This window comes from Centroberyx gerrardi, chromosome 17, assembly GCF_048128805.1.
Source record: "Centroberyx gerrardi isolate f3 chromosome 17, fCenGer3.hap1.cur.20231027, whole genome shotgun sequence".
Taxonomy (NCBI): domain Eukaryota; kingdom Metazoa; phylum Chordata; class Actinopteri; order Beryciformes; family Berycidae; genus Centroberyx; species Centroberyx gerrardi.
The window spans coordinates 17,304,395-17,326,635 of record NC_136013.1 but is presented as its reverse complement, the minus strand read 5'-3'; the positions used below and the strand labels follow the sequence as shown (position 1 = coordinate 17,326,635).

The following is a 22,241-nucleotide window of genomic DNA, read 5'->3' as shown; positions in this document are numbered from 1 at the left end:
GGTCTTCGTTCTCTCGGCAGAGGAACTCGTAGTCCTTGTCTGACTTTGGCTCCCCGCGTCTGCTTTTGGCCATCTCTTTCTTGAGTGCCTTCAGTTGATGCTGCAGACCCATATTTGCGTGGATTTGGTCCTCGTGTTCGGAGGCCAGCTCCTTATAGTTCCGCCGAAGGCCCGCCTTCTCTGCCTCACACACCTTCAGCTTCCTGGCTAGCTCGATGGGATCCATGGTGTCCTCATCGTGGAGTTGTTGTTTCCGCTCCATGTCTAGAGAAGAAGCTCCTCTTTGAGGAGGCCTCTAGCAATAATCTGTCTTTAAAATGATCCTGTTTCTGCTCTCTGCTCTCTGCTCTCTGCTCTCTGCTCTCCAGGTGATCGCTTGCCGTCTTTGCACGAAATGAGCCTCTCCCACTGATGCAGGCTGTTTTATAATTGAGTTCCAATTGTGTCATAAAGGCAGTGTGATGTCAGTGCAAGCCAATTGGTTGATAAAAGTTGGGAAGATTCCAAAGAGTCAAAAGATGCACAATTGTAATTGCAGTGAAATTATCATATATGGCTCTGTCTCAAACGGCGAAAATGCCACCTATGTAACCTAATATATGTTAGCCATGCCCAAAATAAAATGTAAAGCCAACCCACGGTGTCAGCAGTGTTATGTTTTTAGGTTGACGGCAGTGTCTTTCCAGTGGGAGCAGCAACTCTGCCACATCAGAAATGGAAAATCTTAGAGCAGAAATACTTAAAAAGTTCATAATCTGGCATCAGAAGAGAAAAGAAAGAAAGGAAAGATAGGAAAAGCAAAGGGACAGAGCGAGTTCCACTTTGCTGAGTTACACTACCACTACTACTACGGTCCTGGACTATTTCATGTCCAAGACCCCAATACAACAAAATATTAAAATGCACAAATCGGATCATAAATTAGACCTACTCACGTGTGATTAATGAAACTATATGGGTCTCTATATATAGCGGTGCGTAATGGCTGTGCAAAACGATACAGTGGCTTCTGTGGCTGTTAGTAAGCAGAGAACGAGTCTGACATTGTCCATGTTTATTGCATGTGCACCCGTTTAACCTGGTTTGGACATAAACACCAATCATCATCATCATCATCATCATGGGCCAGAAAAATCTGACTGCTTACTAACAGCGCCACAGCAGCCATCATTACGCACAGCTATATCTTGTGAGCCATAATAGCTTATTGATTGATCACACATGAGTAGATCTAATTTATGATCCGATATGTGTGATATTCTTATTTCCACATTACTGTACAATTTGGTGACATAATGTAAACCTGTTTACTCGTGCTAATACAGTAGTGACCCATTGCCGTCTTTGCTTGGCTGGAAAAGCCTATAGTCCAGACAATAGCTGTGAGTGATCTCATCTCTCCTGAAAAATGGTTTATTTTCTATATTCCTTTTTGGTTTCAATTATGAATATTCATCATGGATTGATGTCCTAAACAGCCCTATCCCCCATTTAAAAAGTGCCAAGACCACTTTTTTTCATGACAAAATCAGCAGCGCCAAAGACGCTCGAAAAATATTTTCAGCTTTTAACACACTCCTCAACCCTCCACCACCTCCACCCTCAACTTTGCTCACTGCTGACCTCTTCGCCTCCTTCTTCACTGATAAGGTTTCTGCCATCAGTAATCAGTCTCTGAGCCTGACCAGCTCTGTCTGCCGCCACCAGCTAACAGGGCCTCACTCCTCTCATTTTCCCATCTTACCGAGTAGCAAGTCTCCAAGCTTCTGCTTGACTCTAGTCCCACTACCTGTCCGTTGGACCCCATACCCTGCAACCTCCTGCAGGCCATTTCTCCCACATTTATCCCTGCAGTCACACACATCATCAACTCCTCACTTACAACTGGTGTGTTCCCCACTGCTTATAAATCCTCCTGAGACCCAGGGGGAAAAAAAGTTCCTGAATTTTGATTTTCTTGATATATTTTAAGTGTTTGGAGTAATAAAAACAAGTTACAACAGCTACAAAAGAATATATATTTTTTCATTTATTTTTTTTAGTATGTCCTCTGTAGAGGACACCAGGACTCAGTACATATAAAATGATTATCCGATCATACAATGCACCTAATATTGTTAGATTAGCTCATCACTTAAACACTACTAAGTGCACTATTATGACTGATAATGATATGTAGGCTAAGTTTTTGGTTTGTCTAATTTATTCTATTGCTTTAAAGATTTTCGGTAACACTTTATATTAGGTGTCCATTAATAGGCACGTCCTAACCACTTATGATCCCATAATAAATGCCTTGGTAGCTACTAATAGATTAAAAGAAACCCTCACTTTAGAATAGGGGGTCAGAATGTCTAGGCAGTTCAGTTATTAGGCACAGATTATGTATATAAAACAAGAAAATAACTGTCCTATTGTGTGCAGAGGGTGGAAAATATAGAAAGTGAGACCCAATGTCCTCTACAGAGGACGGTGTTTACATACAAGAAACAATCTAAATATTTAAACTTTAATCATTTAAATTAGAACTTTAAAGGCTTAACTTTCCTTAGTCTATAAAACATCCTTATTGGAATAGCAGCCAAACAGGAAGTACAAGTTCACATGGTCCCACCCCCCAAACATTTTACATCATTTTAAAGCCCATGTTGAGCTCTTACAGGCACAGCAGCCATTATCATGATATCATGAATGGTCTGTAAGATACAACTACAAACGTAATGTCCTCTAGAGAGGACAAAAATGAATGGCTGGGTCTCAGGAGGTTAAGCAAGCTCGGGTTACCCCGCTGCTAAAGAAACCTACACTCAACCCATCTCAGGTTGAAAATTACAGGCCGGTTTCACTCCTCCCCTTCCTTTCCAAGACACTTGAGCGCACAGTCTTTAATCAAGTCTCTGAATTCCTTTCTGGGAACAACCTGTATGATCCTAACCAGTCTGGCTTCAAGCGTGGACACTACCGAGACTGCGCTCGTCTGTAGTGGAAACACTGCGATCAGCTAGAGCTGCTGCTCAGTCTTCTGTTCTAATGTTGCTAGACCTATCGGCTGCCTTTGGCACGGTTAACCACCAAATCCTCCTCTCCACACTCGCTGAGCTTGGCTTCTCAGGATCTGCTCTCCGCTGGTTTGAGTCCTACCTCTCAGGGAGATCTTTTAGAGTGTCTTGAGGGGGGAAGTGTCTAAATCGCACTGCTTGTCCACAGGGGTACCTCAAGGGTCAGTGCTTGGACCTCTTCTCTTTTCAATATACACCACCTCACTTGGTGCAGTCATCTGCTCACATGGCTTCTCATACCATTCATATGCTGACGACACCCAGCTCTTCCTATCGTTCCCGCCAGAAGACCCCACAGTCTCGGCACGGATATCGGCATGCCTCGCCGATATCTCGGCATGGATGAAGGAACACCACCTTCTGCTTAACCTATCAAAGACTGAGCTCCTTGTCATCCCAGCCAGATCCTGGAGAACCCCTCTCACCCTCTCTACGACGAGCTGAGGCTGATGAGGAGCAGCTTCAGCCACAGGCTCCTCCTCCCACGATGTAGGACAGAGCGCCTCAGGCGTTCCTTTGTGCCGGCGGCCATTGGACTGTTTAACAACATCAGCAACCCCGGTGCCAACCAGTCATAACTCCCCGAAACTTGGGTGTCATGACTGATGACCAACTAACCTTGAAGGAGCATGTGGCTTTTGTTGCTCGGTCATGTCGATTTGCCCTGTACAACATCAGGAAGATCAGACCCTACCTGTCTGAACATGCAGCACAACTCCTAGTACAGGCGCTTGTAATATCACGCCTTGACTACTGCAACTCCTTACTGGCAGGGCTCCCGGCATGTACGCTCAAACCTCTGCAGATGATTCAACCAGCCCAAAACAGCACGTCACTCCGCTGTTCATATCCCTCCACTGGCTCCCAGTTGCTGCCCGCATCAAGTTCAAGTCCTTGATGCTCGCCTACAAAGCAGCAACCAAAACAGCTCCCACCTACCTGAACTCCCTCATTCAGGTCTACATCCCTCCCACCCACTACGCTCTGCCAAGGAGTGGCGCCTGGTGCTGCCACCACAACAAGGCCCCAAGTCTCTAGCCAGACTCTTCTCTTCTGTGGTTCCTCAGAGTTACCAAACTCCATTCGATCCGCAGAGTCCTCTCAATCTTTAAGAAAAGGCTAAAGACCCAGCTCTTTAGCGAGCACCTTCTCACCTGATGGACTGTGTAATTGCTTAAAAAAAATATATATATTTATCTGCCTCTATGCACTGCCTCGTAGCACCTATGTCCTGTCAAACTAGAACTTAGCTTTATGGCACTTACTCTCGTTGTTCTCTCCTGACTAGATCCTTGCTTGTGTTGTATTAAAATCTCATGTGTACTTCGCTTTGGATAAAAGCGTCTGCCAAATGGAAATTGTAATTATTGTAATTAATTATTGCACTGCATCAACTGCAGTCTTCAATCTAAATGAATTTAAGTTTGAAAACATTTCCAACCCCTAATACCCTTGGGGATACAAGTGATGCATTTACTTCAGTCGGGGCTTCTGCATATCTGTGATGATGCTGACACAGTGTGGTCATCATAGGAAATGCAGCTGTCTTGTATTGCCAAATGCCAAATGCCAAATGACATTACATGTTTACATGCACACAGTACTGTGTACACTCATATCCTAGTTTAGGTCATTTTCTGTATAAGCTATTGGTTTGCATCTTAATATCCCTTTCACAAATGTCTCCATGAATAAACTGAATACTACCACAGAACATGAAACCGTACAGACCACAAAAACTGTAGATGTTAGGATATTTAAGTACATCTGTATCTTCACTAATATCGGCATAACCCAGTTATCATGAATGGATTACTTTTACTTTATTTACATACAACTCAAAAATAGATTGGCCTACTCAAGTCTCCCAAATGCCAGAATATTAATGTGCATTTAAATGCACTCATTGCTTTCATTCTGGTAGTAGTATTACAAAGGGGGCCTTTGATCATCCTCTTTGATTAAAAGGAGTCACAGGAGTCACAGATGGGCCTTGAAATTCAGAAACATGATGATCTGATAAACAAATAACATTTAAGAATAGCCTTTTTGTTTTTTTTCCCTGGACAGTTGAAACATACAAACACGTTCTTTATCAGGATCAGAGCCACTGACAATGCTGAGTGATTATGCAAAGGGTTACAAAATGGACAGAAACAAACTTTAAATAAATAACTTTATTGAACCTCTGAATAGCACTATACACAACGAAACGGGAAAAGAAAATCCCACCTGAGCGACATCTTCCAATTCTTCTTCCCACTTAACTCCCTTACATCTGAAAGAAAACATCTGCCATGAAATCAGATAGTCCTTGATTATGTACAAACTATTTACAGTATTTACAGTGTCCGTGTACTCTGCCACACTAGCGTGATGTGGTGAGCGTGTGTTTGCGTGACAGGGAGGTTCGGCCTGTCCTTCTGATGGGAACCCAGTGGCCGTAGGGCTTCCGGCTTTCAATGCTGTCCATTCTGGGAGTTACCTTAGCACTTGACGGAGCTGCCACTGTTGGCTTGGCCACCGAGTTCTGAAGGGACAAGATGGGAGAAGAAAAAAAAGACATGAGAATACGTAAATATTCAGGTTGGTATAAAACAGTGGTTCTTAAACTTGGCTCCAGGAGCCTCCAGTGGGGCCTGAAGGTGTTCCAAGGGACCAGCAAAAATACATTTTACTCTGTTACTCCCTACAAATTAGCACATTGTGAGAATGTGTAAGGAGGAATATTGTGATTTCAAGTTTCACTCTCCACACTGTTATTACCCCTCCTGCAGTTCTGCATTTTTCTACTAAATCATACCCAAATACAAAACCAAAACAGGTGGGAGTCTGTAGTCTAATGTGGATCTACTGGGAGTTCTTGACATGAAAACTTCAAGAAATACTGGCAGAAACAACCATTTTCACTTACATGAATGCTGAAAGAGATGATTTTCCTTTTTGGGGACATCTTGGGACTGGGGACATCCTCGTCAGGCTCCGTCTCACTGCTCTGTTTCAAAGAGACAGAACAAAGAGAACTAGTTAGATAAAAGCGTAAAACTGAAGACAGATTGAGCTTTGGCAGTTTGTGAAGTTCATATACATGAATATCTCAAGTTCCATGATTAATGAGAAAAGCAGATCTATTGTATCAATAAATCATTCTCTAGAAGTGTTAGCTTCAACAAACTGCAGCTCTCATGCACATTTTCCTCACACTGCTGTCAAAGACTAGGCTCGCCCATTAAATGATGGCTTCAAGGATAGACCTTGGAGTAAAGACAGAACCAAAACCAAAAATGGCAACCAAAATATTAAAGTAAAAAAGGATCTCTTCTCTGTCTAGAGTGGCAGAATGATGGTGACGCAGGTTTCCCAGCCCCATTCAGCACACGCCTTGTGTACCAACTTATCTTTGGCATATGGAGAGAGGGAGTTCTTCGTCTGTTTTTAGCTCTCTTGACAGGAATACAGTCACTATAATGCAGTCCACACGCCTGCGCTCCTTCAGCGAGTGGGGAGATTCTGCTAAATAACAACGACCCATTTCAACTGCAAGCATACATACATTTCTGTAATGTCAAAATCCTAGCATGTCAAACTATGTTATGCAGTCTGTAATAGAATTATGCATTGCAACTGTATCTCCTATTTCTATGTGTGTAATTAGCATTTGTAAGGACTGAGTACATGTTTGAAAATATGTGAGTGAAAAAATTAAGATTGTGTATTGTTGGAAATGCAAACTTCTAGTTCATAAACTACTCATTGTGAACATTACAAGAGTCATCAGTTAACCTTTCACACAAACACATATGCCGTCACCCAAGTCACATGACTGCCCTCTTATTCTCCTAATCCGAGGTGCCGATGAGTGAAGGAGACCACTGTCATGTGATCTACGAAGACAGGGATAAATACAGACAGAGTATGTTGTGTTCCCTCAGGGGTCCAAGGGTTAACACAAGACACAGGCAATTCATCAGAACAGACCTAGAGCTTATCAGCAGATAGTTGCAGACAAGTAAGGTTGTGTCTGACTTAGATATTATGAGTTGCAGCTTCTGGAATAATGTGACAGCTAGGAGCTACTTTTGAATAAAAGTAAAAGTAAAATGCTATTGGTGCTGCTGCCAAAGACCTATCAGTGCACTCTTTTCCTTCCGTTTCAACTACAACTGGTGTGAAAAGCTATATACTGTCCTTGAAATTCTCAATATGACTTGTGTACTCCTCAAAATGCGATGTGTCATAAAGGAAAGAAAAGTACTTACTTCTAGGCCTTGAAATAAATCATTCAGTGGTTAGAATCCTAAACATAGCCTCCACTTTGCTGTGTGATGTGTTGAATGCAGAGCTAACATATTCACTCTCTACTGACACCCACCTGTGACGGAGTCTTTTCAGGGACACTCTCTGGTCTCACCCGTGCCTCTGGTTCTGGTGTGGCTGACTTGGACTCCACTGGCTGCTCCTGCAGGATGGGTTTCACACTCTCTGGGATCTCCAGCTGCTCCACTTCTAGGATCTTGGTGGCGTTGGCTTTCGCAGTTCTGAGGAGTTCCCTTTTATCTGGACAGCACAAAACAAACATAAATGACTTGAGTTGATTAACCACCTTTCTGTTAACTCAAATTTGCCTCTCTGAACTGTAATCTAGCAGAGCAAAGTCAACATCAGAGTGTGGGTTAATTATTTACTCATTACTCATTATACTTGGGTAAGTATAATGATTAACCCAATCTGTTATCTAAAGAATCTTACCATCCAAGCTCAAGCTGACAGCAGAGTGTCCTGAAGATCTGGACCCCGAGCGGCTTCTGTAGGTCTTGGAGGTTCTGGACGGAGATCGGGAAACCCTGCACCTGTTGCGGCCCACAAACCTCCTGTACGTCCTCCTCTGGCTGGCAGACCTGGATCGTGACCTGTAGCGGCGCGGTGGGGACCGGCGGCGGCGGTTCCCATTAACATATCTGTGATGGCTGCCACAGCGACAGCGGGAGGAGGGTCTGTGGCAACGAGGGTGAGAGCGGGATCTGGGACGGGAGGGGGAACTCCTGCTGGGTGAGGAGGAAGTGGACGAACAGCTGGATGAAGACCTGTGTCGTCCCCTGTGGGCTTCACGTGGTCTGCGGCTAGAGCCAGAGGAGCCGCTGCTGAGACGGCTGCTTCTGGACCGGGAGCGAGAACGGGACTGGGGAGAGGTGGAGCTGGGCGGCGAGTCCTGGTCAAAGATCACACTGATACCATCACTCAGACGAGCGTGGGCCATTTCAGACTGTGAATCTTGTCCTTTAGTCATCATCTTGATCATCTACAAGGACTGAAATGGGATTAAAAATAATTACCAACATGCACAAGGCCACTGTAGAATAAGAAATATAAACAGTGAATGTTGCTGCCATATTTTCCTCTTGTTGTCAGTGGCAAGCTCATGCAATTACATTTTTAGACGTGCCCTGATAAGGAAGGCCTATGGTTGGAGTTGCATAACAAAGGTTTACTCAATGCTGCCCCCTGCTGGGACAGCAGTGTAGCGTAACTGCAACAGCTGGCCTACTTGAACTGGAAATTTCCAGAATGACGCAAACCCAAGCTAGCCTGATTAGCTTAATATGCTACCGTCCGTTCTTCACTTTCGGCTTACAAGTGTTTGATTGTTCATTTAAAAAGTATTGTTCAAAACTGATTTTGTCATCCTAGAACAAAGCACATACATATCCAAATATGTATAACTAGAACCAACTAAAAGCAACAGTTTGACTATAGGTTTACTAAGTTAGTTAAATACAAGCTGTGCTAGGTTAGCTAACGGCAACGTTGCATTTCTTACCGAATCGAATGAGCCTTGAATCGTTTGTTCAATTCTGGTCGTTATTAAGGAGATCTTGAGAGTCGTCTTCACAAATTATAACAAGAAGGTATTAAAGCAAATGCAGTATAAAGAAAAATGCTCAATTTTGCAGCTAAATGTTTCAAAATGCAGACGTCGAGTTCTCCTCGGTGTTACACCATCTGTCGTCGTCGTAGAAGTGAGGGCAAAGCGGACGTTTGTGTATGGTTACTGGAAAATTCCACTCGTCCAAACATGGGGGTCATTCACGAGGGTCAGCCTGGCGCAGGATTTGCGCATACGCGTTTGTTATTGTTTTTTTCCCCATTAAGGAAAAACATTGTATTCAATTCAAAACGCACTACTCTAACCCACTACGAGATCCTATTTGAGGGATTGATCTGAACTATAGCATTCAAACATGTTCTATGCCCTCGGACAGATCGGTCTGTTTTCTGCAAAGATAAACAGCCAGTAATGATATTGATAGAAAAGTGTCCTGACCTAATAGTTCCCAGAATAGTTGTATGGGAATAAGGATGCATATATACTGTTTTATAATTTACAACACTGCATTATACCCATAGCAAACTAGTTTGTTTAGAAAAGCTTAGACAAAACAAAATGTCATTTTTTTGGTTTATGAAGAACCTGCGTACCAGGGTGACATATTAGGATTAGAGTCCTGTTTATCTAGTTTTGAGTTCTGTGGAAGACTTGTTCATGTTCAAGCAATATGGTTCAGTCACGCCGACTAGATTATCTCGGGTAACAGGAAAAACAGGAGATTAGTTTTAAAATTTAGTGGTATTGCCATGTATTGCCCTTTAAATGTAACCGCAAACCACGAGCGATAGAATCTCGCGATCTTTTATATAACCTATTGTTTACTTTGTTGCTTCCTGCTTCTCCCGCTGTGACCATAAACCGTCGCTTGGCAGTACTCCTCGATACCTTTGCACTCCGCAGAGGCTTTTGGTTTTCAGCAGAGACGTACGAGCATATTGAGCAGAGATGGATATCCTGCAGGTTTTGCCGTCCAGCTTCGGATATGTCATACTGACTTACCTCTACAGCTGGATAATGTTGTGTTATCTTGGAGTCAAAGTTGGGGCTGCCAGAAAGAAGTACGATGTCAAGGTAGTGCACGTTTGTCTTCATTGGAGTTGTGGATAATTGAGTAGTGTAAAGTGTAAAGTGAATTTTGGACCCTCAGAAATTGTTTAAAAGCTTTTTCTATCTGTGTTTCTGGTCAATGTGAATTTACCATGCATTAACTTTAACTCGTGTTTCATCTTCTTTTGCAGTATCCTACTATGTACAGTGACAAGGATCAGGTGTTCAACTGTATCCAGAGAGCACACCAAAACACCCTGGAGGTTTACCCACAGTGGCTTGTCTTCCAGACCATTGCAGCTCTTGTCTATCCAGTATGTACCAGCCAGGCTTTGATATTCCCTCACACACTTTATCTTATTTGGCCACACTTGGTATGTTAATCTGTTGCACCATATGAAAGCAATTCAGTTCCTCTTTATTCGTACGCATAAATCCCCCACACCATAATGTTCATTATTTTGCTACACAGTTTGGACTCAGAAGTGGATACTTAAATGCACTGATATTACTTCTACACATAATATCAGACGTGTGGGAGGGGCAAGCCACTCTGGTGATCTTTGGCATAAATCCTCCAGATAACGGAACGAGCCAAGCCCCTAAGACAATGTCACAATGACTTAGCATATTTTCTGTTGACTGTAGGCCTAACACCCCTTTTTCATTCTCATTCTCTCATAATCTCAGTTAACAACAGCTGTGCTGGGAACCATCTGGGTGACCAGTAGGTTCTCCTATGCCTGGGGCTACTACACAGGAGGTAAGACTGCAAGTGTACCAGTGTAATAATGAGGGAAGTAATGGAGAGTAAATCCACCTAACCTCATCTGACCCAACCTTTTTATTTGTGGAACAGAGTTTACCCACCTTCTGACATAAATCTGTTGTAAATATACGTATAGTATAAAGTTGATGCTATGTATACTAGTACAGTAAATGGTATGAAAACTGATGTAAATTATATGAGGATAGAGACTTTTAAGAAAAAAAGCATAGGTTAATGCTTTTGTATTGGTGGTTGTTTGCTTTGTTATGAGCAAACAACTGGAGGTCATAGTTCACCCACCTTCTTATCTACCATTGCATCACTGGTAATAAGGTGGTAATAATTACTCCAATACTTACTGGTGTGATAAATTCCTTTCATTTGTGATTTTTTATGAGATCCCACTCTGAGATTAGTTTCTGATTTCCACAAAATAACACTGATAACACATTAAGATGTAAAGGCAGCAGTGCAGGTGCCACAAAAGTTGCAGCACAGTAATTGGCTGAACCTCTGTCTCTATTGCTCTTCACCCAGTTTGGTTTAATCATTCACATAAGAGAGTGATAGGGTATGAGCAAAAGGTTGTGAAACTAAGACACTTTTAACACAGATCCACATCTATTATTTTAGCTTTTTTTTTAACTGTGAGTCTGAATTAGGGTAATCATTCTGGTAAGCTATAATGGAGCAACAGATATTACATCTATTATCTGCAAAATATTGAGTGTTAAAATTCTCAAAATCTGACCTCTAGTGAACAAGTAGAGTATGAATAAATCATACTAAATCACTTTTAAGTTTAATATAGTTGTGTTTTGGCCAAATTTGTGTTATTCTGTTTCTGCTGGATCGATGAAAGGATGCGCCTACCCAGTATTTAACCAAGGTCATATAGTTCCAACATCAATATTATAGGTTATTCTGTTTTATTTGTCTTTCCAGATCCAGCCAAGAGGATGAATGGTGCCTATGGGTACATTGGATATTTAGGAGTCATCATTCTCTCCATAGCTGTGGCTTTGCAACTGCTTGGAGTCTTTTAAGTTCGCTGATTTTCATCTTGTATTTGCCCGTCTGAATGAAAACAGCCTACTCATCTATACTAGCTTGTATGACCATATTCAAATGTGCAAGTATCGTCTATTAATTAGCTGTACGATTCTTTAAATGCTGCTCTCATACGAATGTAAAGCTTACCACATTCAGTGTGCCAGTACATTTTTTTGATGAAGTCCATTAACTTGATGTCTTTTATTCCAATATTTGTTGTAAACTTCTGTTCCATTTAACAAGCAAACACTGTATGATATACAATAAAGTAGACACTGATTGACAGTTTGCCCAGGTGTGCTTGAGCTCCATAATTTTTCTTTATACTACAAGTCTATTCACTAATACAAGCATTCCAATGTGAGCAACAAAAGGATCAGCAGCAGGCATCAAGGCCCATGTGACTCACATGATCTCTCCAGGACAAATCTCCCATCAATAGGAATATACAGCAAACTGCTTCAACAGAGTCTACAGAAGAAAATCTTGACAAACATTAATATAGATCCATGTTCTGATTCCTGTTGCTGGAAATATGTTTCACTGACATAACCATGTTGTGGAACTGTATTTAAACAGCGTTTCTGTTACATTCATTTAGCTGCTGCTGTGCACCCCCCACCGCTGGAAAACTGAATTAACAGCTCCCACTACAAAGATAGAAAGAAACTAATAATAAATCGCAATGATAATTGCAAGTCAAGCCTCATCGTCCATATATCACGACATCTATATATTCAAGAGGCAACTGCTACACCTATTTCTAGTCTCAGAACCAAAATTACCTCCACATCTATATAAAAATTCAATACTGATTTTGTATATTTGAAAACTGATGTAGAGGAATAGAGTCTGTTCTGACTTCTGCCAGTTTGTTACTGCAGACCGGTGTATCCATATGTTTGTCTCTACAAAATGCGCATCTCCTATGCTGCCTTCACGGTACTCCTAAACTCGTACTTTAGAATTGACCAATCCTAAATATGCTTTGGACTTGGTCGCATTCAAGTGCTTTTGTTCTGAAATGACAACAACGTCGGCACTGTAACAAAGGTCTTTTTTTTTGGCGTGTGTTGTTTTATTGTCAATATAAATCAAGTATAAATAAAGTATATATAAATCAAGTGGCACAGAGCTATTGTGCTGCAGTGTTGGACAGAAGGGAAGAAAATGTGTACGGGAAATAGTTTCCATGCTCTCGCCTAATTAAACGTCAGATTTCAGCAAGTCGGTTATGATAGGAGATTCAGATTCCGTTTTCCCAAGTCGTATTTACCACTGATTAATGTCGTTTCTGTGTGTAGAGCTCGGAATTACCAATTTTTCAGACAGCACTTGAAGGCACCACTACCCTCAGCCACTGAGGTTCTCCCCGGGCCGTATCATCAGAGACGGTGTGGATGGACTGCGCATGTGCACGACTGAGCTCTCTCTCTCTCGGAAGCAAAGTAGGTAATATCTAGGGGGTCCACATCAAAAACCGAAAAGAAAAGGCATTGTTCCCGTTGCAAACGACATAACAATAAGGTAATACAGCTGGGATGTAAGTTTTCGCCTGACAATGCCGTTGTCTTTCGAGTTATGTTATTATTTTGTGCCATTTCGTAACATGAAGCAGCCTCCAAGGAAATGTTTGTTGCTGCCAAAACCATGAACAAAGGCTCTGGCGATACAGCAGTCTTTTTAACGTCTGACTGTCCTGTTAGTTATGACACATACAGACTGGATATATCGACTGCTTGGTTATCAAACTGAAGTATGGAGGTATTAATTGTGTTTGAAAATATGGATTTACGCGATTGTTGGTACTTTGTGTTTGAGCCAGCGATTAGTTGAGCATCATCATCCCTGTACCACGGTTGCGCATAAGGATATAAGTTGATTTTTCAGAGTTCAGGGGTCAGTTTTGAGTACTTTATTTGCCTGGGCGTTGGGTATGATGACATTTTTACTTTCGAGATGACTTTGGCGTTTTCTATGTAGCTTCTGAGGTTGGTATCGTTTTACATCGTTGGCCTACATCTTGTTGGACCTAACCCCCCCCCTCCTCCTTTTTTTTTTTCCTGTTTTCCCAGAGTCATGTCAGGGTTTCTAGACGGAATCCGGTGTGGAGACTGCGAGTGCAATGTGGACTGGGGAGAGAGAAGAAACACCATTGCATCCATAGCTGCTGGAGTCCTGGTATGTTGTCATTCTCCTCAGCTATTCAAACAGACTGTAGCCTCAGAGGGAGATGTACCAAGTGAGATTTGTGTTCTTGATCTGCATTTGATTGTAGTTACCAATCATCAGGGTATGTTGAGCGGTGGACTCGTCTTTAACAATGGTGTATTTGGAGGGTACCAGGAGGAAGAGCCATTACTCCAAATGCTAATTTAAAAAGGAAATCTTCCATTTTACATTGACTTGTCATTGAAGCTTCACATGTCATTAAAGTGCCATTCGACTCCTACATCTTAACTCGTGTCGTTGCAGTTCTTCACTGGTTGGTGGATCATCATTGATGCAGCAGTGAAATATCCTGACGAGGCACAGTTTCATCATGCCTATCACACCTGTGGAGTCATCGCCACTTTGGCCTTTCTCATGTAAGACAATCTTCTCAGCTTTTTCTTTCATTTTTCTTTCTTAAATGTTGTACATCCTTCAGTTTTTGAAGTTTGAGACCTTCGGATATGCCTTTTACAACTCTTTTAAAGGCAGGCATACTTATTATTCCAATGATTGCCATGAAGTCAGTGACAAAAGAACAAAAGAAACCAGGAAAAAAACAATGTGCAAAGTAGCTTCTGATGTGTTTGTGATTCTTTTTTTTTTTTTGCTCTTATGAACCTGTCTAGGATAAATGCTGTGTCAAATGGACAAGTGAGAGGAGACAGCTACAGCGAAGGCTGCATGGGACAGACAGGTGTGTGGATGATGATATATAATCTGAGTACATTTCCCCAGGCACATTTTCTTTCCTCTATGTTTCCAGTTTGTAATGAAGGAGCCTATATTCTATGTTCACTGGCTAATGGTATATATTGTCATTTACGTGAAGAAATGTTCCTTGAAATAACCCCCCCCCCCCTCCTGCAAAGCTGTGAGCTGGGCTGTGACACTCGAAGGGATTATGCACCCAGCTAAAATGTCTGACTTCTTCACTGGTCAGCTGATGAGCCTAATGCTGTCTGTCTTTAATTGGATTGGAAGTCCAGAGATCTCTGGTTTTTACTTGTGCTCTAACTCCAGTCAGTTTGCTTTAATAATAACACACCCACTCTCACACAAACGCGCACTGACGCTCCATGTCGAGTCACCCAGTAACCCGCCCTTCTTTATCTCTGTGTGCAGGAGCTCGCGTGTGGCTCTTCATTGGCTTCATGCTGGCTTTTGGCTCCCTCATTGCCTCCATGTGGATCCTGTTCGGAGGCTTCGTAGTGCCTCGTAAGTCTACTTGAACCATCTCAATGTGCACTTACTATACAGCAATCGATTGTGGGATGTGATAGTGAGAAGCATTTTATAGTATCAAGCTCCTTAGTAGTAGGCAATGTTATGCATGTAGTAGCTCTAAAGAGTCAATGGTACAAAACACTTTAAATCACTCTTCATGTCAATGCAAAATGTTATTACAGTTTGTAAAGACCACAGATAATCCAATATGTTGCAGTAGCTGAATAATCATGTTTACAGTAAATACAGTGTTACAAAAATATAGTTCAGTGTACAGCACTTCATATATTATGTAAACTGTCACACTATTTCAAATGCTACATCAAGCCTATTTTTGTAACATCTGTATATTTGTATGTGTCTTACAGAGAAACCTGTTGTGTACCCTGGTATTGCCATTTTCTTCCAAAACGCTTTCATTTTCTTTGGGTAAGTTAATCATAATCAGAGGTGTCATATTTTAACCCATTTATACCGTATCAGCACAAGTATTTTATGTAAATTGTTTGATATTATAACAATCCACTCTTCTGATTTAGGGGCTTGGTCTTCAAGTTTGGACGTACCGAGGACCTGTGGCAGTGATGGACTCTGTGTGTCTTTTTGTCCACTGTTCTATACTCTGCTTTCTATATTGTGTGAGACAATATGCTTTAGCAGTTAGTCACTTTATATATTGACTTTTTTAGCTTTCAAATTAACTTGTTTAATTTATACCTTTTGCTGTATACAGGCTAAATCATAACTTTCTAAGCACAAATTGTCATTATGGATTCCTTGAAAGTTTATGAATTTTTCCAAACATGGCACATCTTTACATGTGTCTCTTTGCACTCCAAAATTGTGGAGCCATGTTGTTACAATGGTTTACAACTTTGAGTATCTTGGGAGCCTCACTACCACAAACTGTCCACATTTCTTTTGGCTATACTTCCGTGCAGTCCATTAATTTGAACTGTCCTCTGTCGAGTGGGAATAACATACATTATTGAGGTACAAAATATCATTGAGAGCAATATTTCATAATACTGTACACACATATTTACTGAATGTAACCATATGGGGTGAGTTGTTTGTATTTTTCCTGAAATAACACAATGTGGGGTCTTAAACTTTGCAGTCATACAGGTTTATTGTTGAAGGTTAAATTGATTATACTGCTGAACTGACATGACAGGTTTCACAACTGTAGCGTGTTATGTGTGTGTGTACTTGAGATATGTATTTGACTGCAATGCTTATACATTTGCCTGTGTAATAACCAAACCATGAGGTCATTTTTCGACAACCATGGCAGCATTAAACAGAAACATTGTAAGGAGAAAATGAGTTGTACTTTCCTGCTCCCACAGCTCATCCTCATTTATTTTTTTTGCACCCGTAAAAATACATCTAATGACTACTATTCATGAAAAGTAAGGATAATTATATGTAATTATATACAATGACATGTCAAAAATGATTCCAACATTAGACTTGATCCACTTCTCCGTGCTCCAACTTCTTACTTGTGCACTACAAGATGGGGAAACTGCAAAACATGAACATTTTCAGTACAGCACTCATGCTCTCCAGCCTGGATTTTGTTATATCTTGTTATTGTATACGTTTTTTTTTCCTTTGTATGAAACAACACTAAATAATGCAGAGTGAAATACTGTTTACTATTACTACAAATAATTCTAAGCTTCATAAAGTGCATTTCAAAACAGAGTCAGAAAAAATAGACCTGTACTTTGCCTATTAGGAAAGTACAAATCTTGAATACGTACCTCCCAGAAAGCCTGGTCATCAAAACATTTCTTGTCTTGCGGCGGTCTCCAGAAGTTCCACTTGAGTAGGAGTCCTTTGGACGACAGCATATGAAAGTTAAGGAAAAATGCTTTACAGTATCGACATACTGACATTGTCGACCCATGTAATGCAGCATACTTGTGCTCTAAGGAGTGAGCTCAGGTGTGTCCCGAGATAAAAATCAGTGTCAAGTAAAATATTTCTTCTCTTTTTTAAAATATTCAGTTTATTTAACTTTTGATCACACTGTTTCACTACAAGAGAATGCAGTCTGGGCCTTGACCAGCAGCTCTTGGGGTCTTTGCTGCCCTCTTGTACGATCATACAAGGCTGTTTATTATAGAAACCACCTTGATGGAGAGAAGACTCACCTGTAATGATTCCCATGGCCATACTAAGACTTACGGTGATGAGGAGAGTACAAATGTGGAACACAGCAAACCGGATTGCCCTGTGAAAAGGACCAGTCATGCAGGGGGTCAGACCTTGTGTGTGTGTATGTGTAAATGCAAGTCATATGACAGTGAGTGCATCCCTACGTTGTGTGATCATCAGAATCCTTTATCTGCAGGAGGAGATGTGCTATCCATCCCAGCAGACCGGGGAGTCCATGTGCACTCAGAACTCCACAGGTGTCATGGCACTCGAACGCAAGCTGCATGTGGAGCTGGAAGACACGGGAGGATGTGAGGTGGTACAACAACTAGATTATTTGCTAAATCAAGGGAAATGCGTTCACTTGGTGATGAAAACCTTGAGGTAACGGAATCCCAGGGTCGATATCACAGCAGCGGCAAATCCAATTGTCATGGCTTCCCACGGCAGATGAACCGCCGACATGGAAACCCCGATAGCAACACCACCAGCAAGGGTGCATCTCTGCATATGGCTCTGATGGAGGAATGAAGACAGAAGGCCAAGCTTAAAATCAATCCTCACACTGATAGTATGCATCTCTCTTATTTTGAAAGAAAGTGGGCAGTCCTCCATAAATGAGTTATTACTTTGCTGACTTGAAGATACTGAAGAGTGGGACAACATGAGCCAGAATTTGAAGCCATGCAGTCACCTTATAGACGGCTATGATTGCAAGGTGATGATAGTGGTACTGTCCACTCCACCATCTATATGCCATTCTCATGTACTAACTGTTCTGTTGATCAATTATTACAAGAAAAAAGATTTTTGAGTAACGTCTGACAAAGGAAGTTATTCCAAAATCATTCCCTTCATTTTCTCTTGAGCAAATCTATGAGATTCTTTCATGGTTCTCATGCTCCAAAGACAGGTACAGGCCCTTTCACTGATCTTCCAGCTCATAGTGACTTTATCCACTGAACGAAATCTCAGATCATACCGGGTTGAGTTTTCCTTTGGGGCTGGAGAGCACAGACACAGCAGCCGCTGTCACAGCACTAACAGCCAGGGCCAGGTAGGTGCTGTAAACCGCCCAGAGCTTCCTCCCAGGAGCAGGATGGTCCACAAGGACTGAGTTAAAACTGGGCCAGAACATCCACAGAAACACAGACCCTGGAGAACAGTCAGCAGATGACATGATTTCTGATCAGCTCTAAGCACACTTCTTGTGAAATTCCCATTGTTTTTTGCCCATTTATAATAATAATGCGATACCTTTTTGATCCCCATAGGGAAATTCTCTTTTGCTTGCCCCCCTCAGAGGTCAGAGGTCAGCAACAGAGAGCTGGTAGGGATTCAGTGTCTTGCTCAAGGACACCTCAGCAAGGTGGATGCTTGCCAATAGTTAAAAGTCCTCCAGTTAGAGGACGGTCACCCCCCTCGCCACACCACCCCACTGCAACATTTAACAGTAACATCAAAGGCATAGTCTGCTACACACCCAACATGGAGAACAATCCTGATTTGCGGTCAGATTTCTCTTTCTCAAATCGCTGCTGCGATCCTTTCCGATACAGGGCCCAGGTCAGCATCAGTCCGAAGAAAGCCCCGAAGACGTGAAGCAGCATGATGCTGTTGAGAGGCCGCACCTGGAGTTAGAGAACATAATCATCCCCTAATCACCAACACAATCAGGATCATCATTATTCACTAAGTGCAAAGCATGTATGAGGAATGAGTGTTGCACACATACTCTATACACTACATATTATACACAATGAGGTGACTACACACACATTTTTTGTTTATGTTCTCTGCACATCCATCACTGACTGGTTTGAATCGGCCACCAAACAGGACAGGAACAGACTACAAGGGACAGTCAGGACTGCAGAAAAAATCATTGGTGCCAACCTGCCCTCCATTCAGGACTTATACATCTCCAGAGTCAGGAAACGGGCAGGAAAGATCACTGCAGACCCATCACACCCTGGACACAACCTGTTCCAACTCCTCCCCTCTGGTAGGCGCTACAGAACACTGTACGCCAAAACAACCAGACACAAGAACAGTTTCTTCCCACAGGCCATCACTCTGATGAACACTTAAATCAGTCACACAGTGACAGAAACTATCCCTGTGCAATAAACCTGTAACACCTACCTCATGAAAGCAGGAGTGAAAGGCCCAGACCAGGGATTTCCTCCTGCTCCTCCTCCCCCATCATCACCATGTATATAATTACCCCCCCCCCCCCTCCCCCCCCAAAAAAAAACAGGAGTGAAAGGCCCAGACCAGGGATTTCCTCCTGCTCCTACTCCCCCATCATCATCATCTGTACAATATCTGATTTGTGTATATAATATATAATATTTATTCCAGCATTTATTCCAGCATCTTTGCACTCTGCACCATTGCACTATTGTCCTAGTGTTGTTTACATATGCGTATATATATACACTTTTTTTTTTTATACTTTTTTTTTTATATATGCATATTTGTACATAGTAGTTATATGTTTAGGTTTACCCCTGTTCATTTTGTTGTCCTTGTTTTTAGCTGTATATTTATTCTGTATAAGTACATTGAGAGCAACAAAAAAAAACGGAGTAAAGTTCCTTGTATGTGTACATACTTCATGAATAAAGATGATTCTGATTCTGATTCTGATTTTGGTGCACATGTTGGTGTTTGGGTCCTGTTGAGTGTGAATACGGCTCTGGGGGAAAAAAGCACTCTGGTCGCAAATTATCTTTGTTTAAAATTTGCCAGAGGTGAGTCCTCGCAAACCTGGCGAGAGGTCACTGTCTCCTATCCAGGGTCGGTATGGCGACTGCCTTTATCAACCTGAAGAACTGAAGGGTTGATGATGGTGATAAGGATGTAAGACATGATTGAAAGGCACTTACCTTCAGCAATGTCTGGAGGAGCCATCCGTTCAGGACAAACCCTGACACCTCCAGGAGGGCGATGAGGAGCAGGTGGACAGGGTTGGTCTTCCCCAGCACTGCACCCATGGAAATGAGGGCAGAGGCGGCGCACATCTCCGCAACTACCAAACTGGGGCAAAATGCATTGACAGGGCATACGGCTGTTGTGCTTATCGAGCCCATGACCTTTTTCAGTTATGGGATGGTCACTGTAACCACTAGGCCACTTGACCACCCACACATTAAAGTAGTTTGCTGTATTACAAGATCTTGTGTCTTTTGCTTATAAAGTTAAGATCACTATCACATCCTGTCTTGAATGAAATATATCTAGGACAGCTAGTATTCAAAAAGTGACACATTTTTTTTAGAAGAGATCCAGCTAAATCCATGCCTGATTCCATATCACCTATGCAATGTGTAATTACAAATGAACAGGGGAAATCTGGACTGTTTGCTTCAGCTGATAATCTACCTTCTCAAATCGACCCTGATCTTTCCTCTGTGATACCAGGACTCGAAGCCATTGAGGATGACGGCCCACTGGGTTGCCAGCGCTGCCACAAGGAGGTTGAACCCAGAGCCGCTGAAACCATACCGCACTAGGAAAGAGCCTAGGAAGCCGAAACCCAGAATCACCACCACATGCACATCCTGGAACTCTGCAAGAGAAACAGTATTTTAAAAAAAACTGTTTTATCGCTCTACCACACAAACACTTAGTCCTATCAGTTATATGTTAGCGGTTAGAACAATCTTTAGGAGGCCTTAGCCATTTCAGCTGAGGTCCTCTGCACCCCCAGTGTCCAAGGCAGCCAAGCACGAGCTTATCACTGCCCAGCAGTAACAGCAGCCCCTCCCCATCCTACTCCACTGTCTCTGTGTTATTTCTCTGTCCCATTCTCTTTTTCAAGAACCCATGAAATCCGTATGTGAAAAGCTTAAGGGCTGTATTATTTCAACGATTAAATATAGATACTGACGAGATAATTCATTGAAAACATGAGAACACCTATACCTTTCCACCCCCCTCCTCCACTCCTCCCCAGAACAACTCGCCTGAGTAAAAGCTGCTGAAAGTATTTCCATCTGTCTTGACATTCTGTTCGAGCTCAACGTAAAAGGCAAATATGACAATGAATCCTGTCTGCAGGAAAAAGAGCAGAGGGGCCAAACGGGAGCGCAGACTTGGTGCGTACTGAGGAGCCATGAGAGGTTTTCTGCAAACTGGGGGAGTAGGGTATAGCTGCAGCCCGGACTGGAGTACCTCCGTATAGGTGGGTGCTAACTCCAAGTGGGAGGTGCTTAGCTCCAAGTGGGCGGTGCTTAGCTCCAAATGGGAGGGCTGGCGACGACAGCAACAGAGACTGACAGCTGCCATCTGGAGCACTGCTCGACTTTAGCATGCTTCCTTAGCTTAAGGAAAGTGGAAGATCGGGACAGGCCGGATTTGACAACGCCCTTTTACAGTTTTTTTTTTACAATTGGTTACAAACTTTTCTCAATACTGAGTCCACTTTTTCAAAACTCTTCACACTGTTGTCTGTACCAACACGCAGCTTGGCACAACAGTTAATTTCACACCCAAAATGCACCAAAACTACCAAAACATTGCATACCTACTTGTGTCAAAGTCGAATAATTCTACCAAAACACCAGCACTAGTTTTCTCCAACAGCAACACTTTGTCACTCATAACACAATTACCTAAAAAACACTAACAACAGGTAGCATTACAGTAGATGTGTCATTTTATGGCAATCTTTGATGTAGTAAATCATTTTGTGCTCTCTAGTTTTTTGTTGTGTGTATATATATTTTTTGTTGTTATTGTTAATTGTATAAGAAATGTGTACATTGTCTTATTTTACAGTAAACAAAGTTCCCATTACAAAATACAGTAAGAA

At 42.1% G+C, this 22,241-nt stretch overlaps 4 protein-coding genes across 5 annotated transcripts; 2 read left to right on the top strand and 2 right to left on the bottom strand.

Moving 5' to 3' along the window:
- Positions 1-5,221: 5,221 nt before the first annotated feature.
- rsrp1 (arginine/serine-rich protein 1) lies at positions 5,222-9,071 on the bottom strand. Its single transcript, XM_078289443.1, has 5 exons — positions 8,878-9,071; positions 7,809-8,367; positions 7,432-7,616; positions 5,974-6,054; positions 5,222-5,589 (listed from the first exon to the last, which is right to left on the bottom strand). The coding sequence occupies exons 2-5, from the start codon at positions 8,356-8,358 to the stop codon at positions 5,428-5,430; spliced, it is 978 nt and encodes a 325-aa protein (XP_078145569.1). The 5' UTR covers positions 8,359-8,367; positions 8,878-9,071; the 3' UTR covers positions 5,222-5,427.
- A 722-nt stretch (positions 9,072-9,793) lies between these two features.
- mgst3b (microsomal glutathione S-transferase 3b) lies at positions 9,794-12,105 on the top strand. Its single transcript, XM_071900114.2, has 4 exons — positions 9,794-10,017; positions 10,185-10,307; positions 10,684-10,756; positions 11,708-12,105. The coding sequence occupies exons 1-4, from the start codon at positions 9,892-9,894 to the stop codon at positions 11,806-11,808; spliced, it is 423 nt and encodes a 140-aa protein (XP_071756215.1). The 5' UTR covers positions 9,794-9,891; the 3' UTR covers positions 11,809-12,105.
- A 1,042-nt stretch (positions 12,106-13,147) lies between these two features.
- tmem50a (transmembrane protein 50A) lies at positions 13,148-16,583 on the top strand. Of its 2 annotated transcripts, none has more exons than XM_071899372.2 (7): positions 13,148-13,263; positions 13,891-13,996; positions 14,291-14,403; positions 14,656-14,723; positions 15,152-15,244; positions 15,622-15,682; positions 15,793-16,583. In XM_071899372.2, exons 2-7 carry the CDS (start codon positions 13,895-13,897, stop codon positions 15,836-15,838), a joined length of 483 nt encoding a protein of 160 aa, XP_071755473.1. In that variant the 5' UTR covers positions 13,148-13,263; positions 13,891-13,894; the 3' UTR covers positions 15,839-16,583. The 2 variants fall into 2 exon arrangements, with proteins under 2 accessions (XP_071755473.1, XP_078145633.1); XM_078289507.1 differs by having other exon boundaries at positions 13,209-13,342; positions 15,793-16,579.
- Positions 16,584-16,645: 62 nt separating this feature from the next.
- Positions 16,646-21,544, bottom strand: rhd (Rh blood group, D antigen). Its single transcript, XM_071899351.2, has 10 exons — positions 21,394-21,544; positions 20,810-20,996; positions 20,314-20,464; positions 18,906-19,053; positions 18,405-18,577; positions 17,801-17,938; positions 17,587-17,714; positions 17,419-17,498; positions 17,026-17,099; positions 16,646-16,784 (listed from the first exon to the last, which is right to left on the bottom strand). The coding sequence occupies exons 1-10, from the start codon at positions 21,542-21,544 to the stop codon at positions 16,758-16,760; spliced, it is 1,257 nt and encodes a 418-aa protein (XP_071755452.2). The 3' UTR covers positions 16,646-16,757.
- Positions 21,545-22,241: the final 697 nt, after the last annotated feature.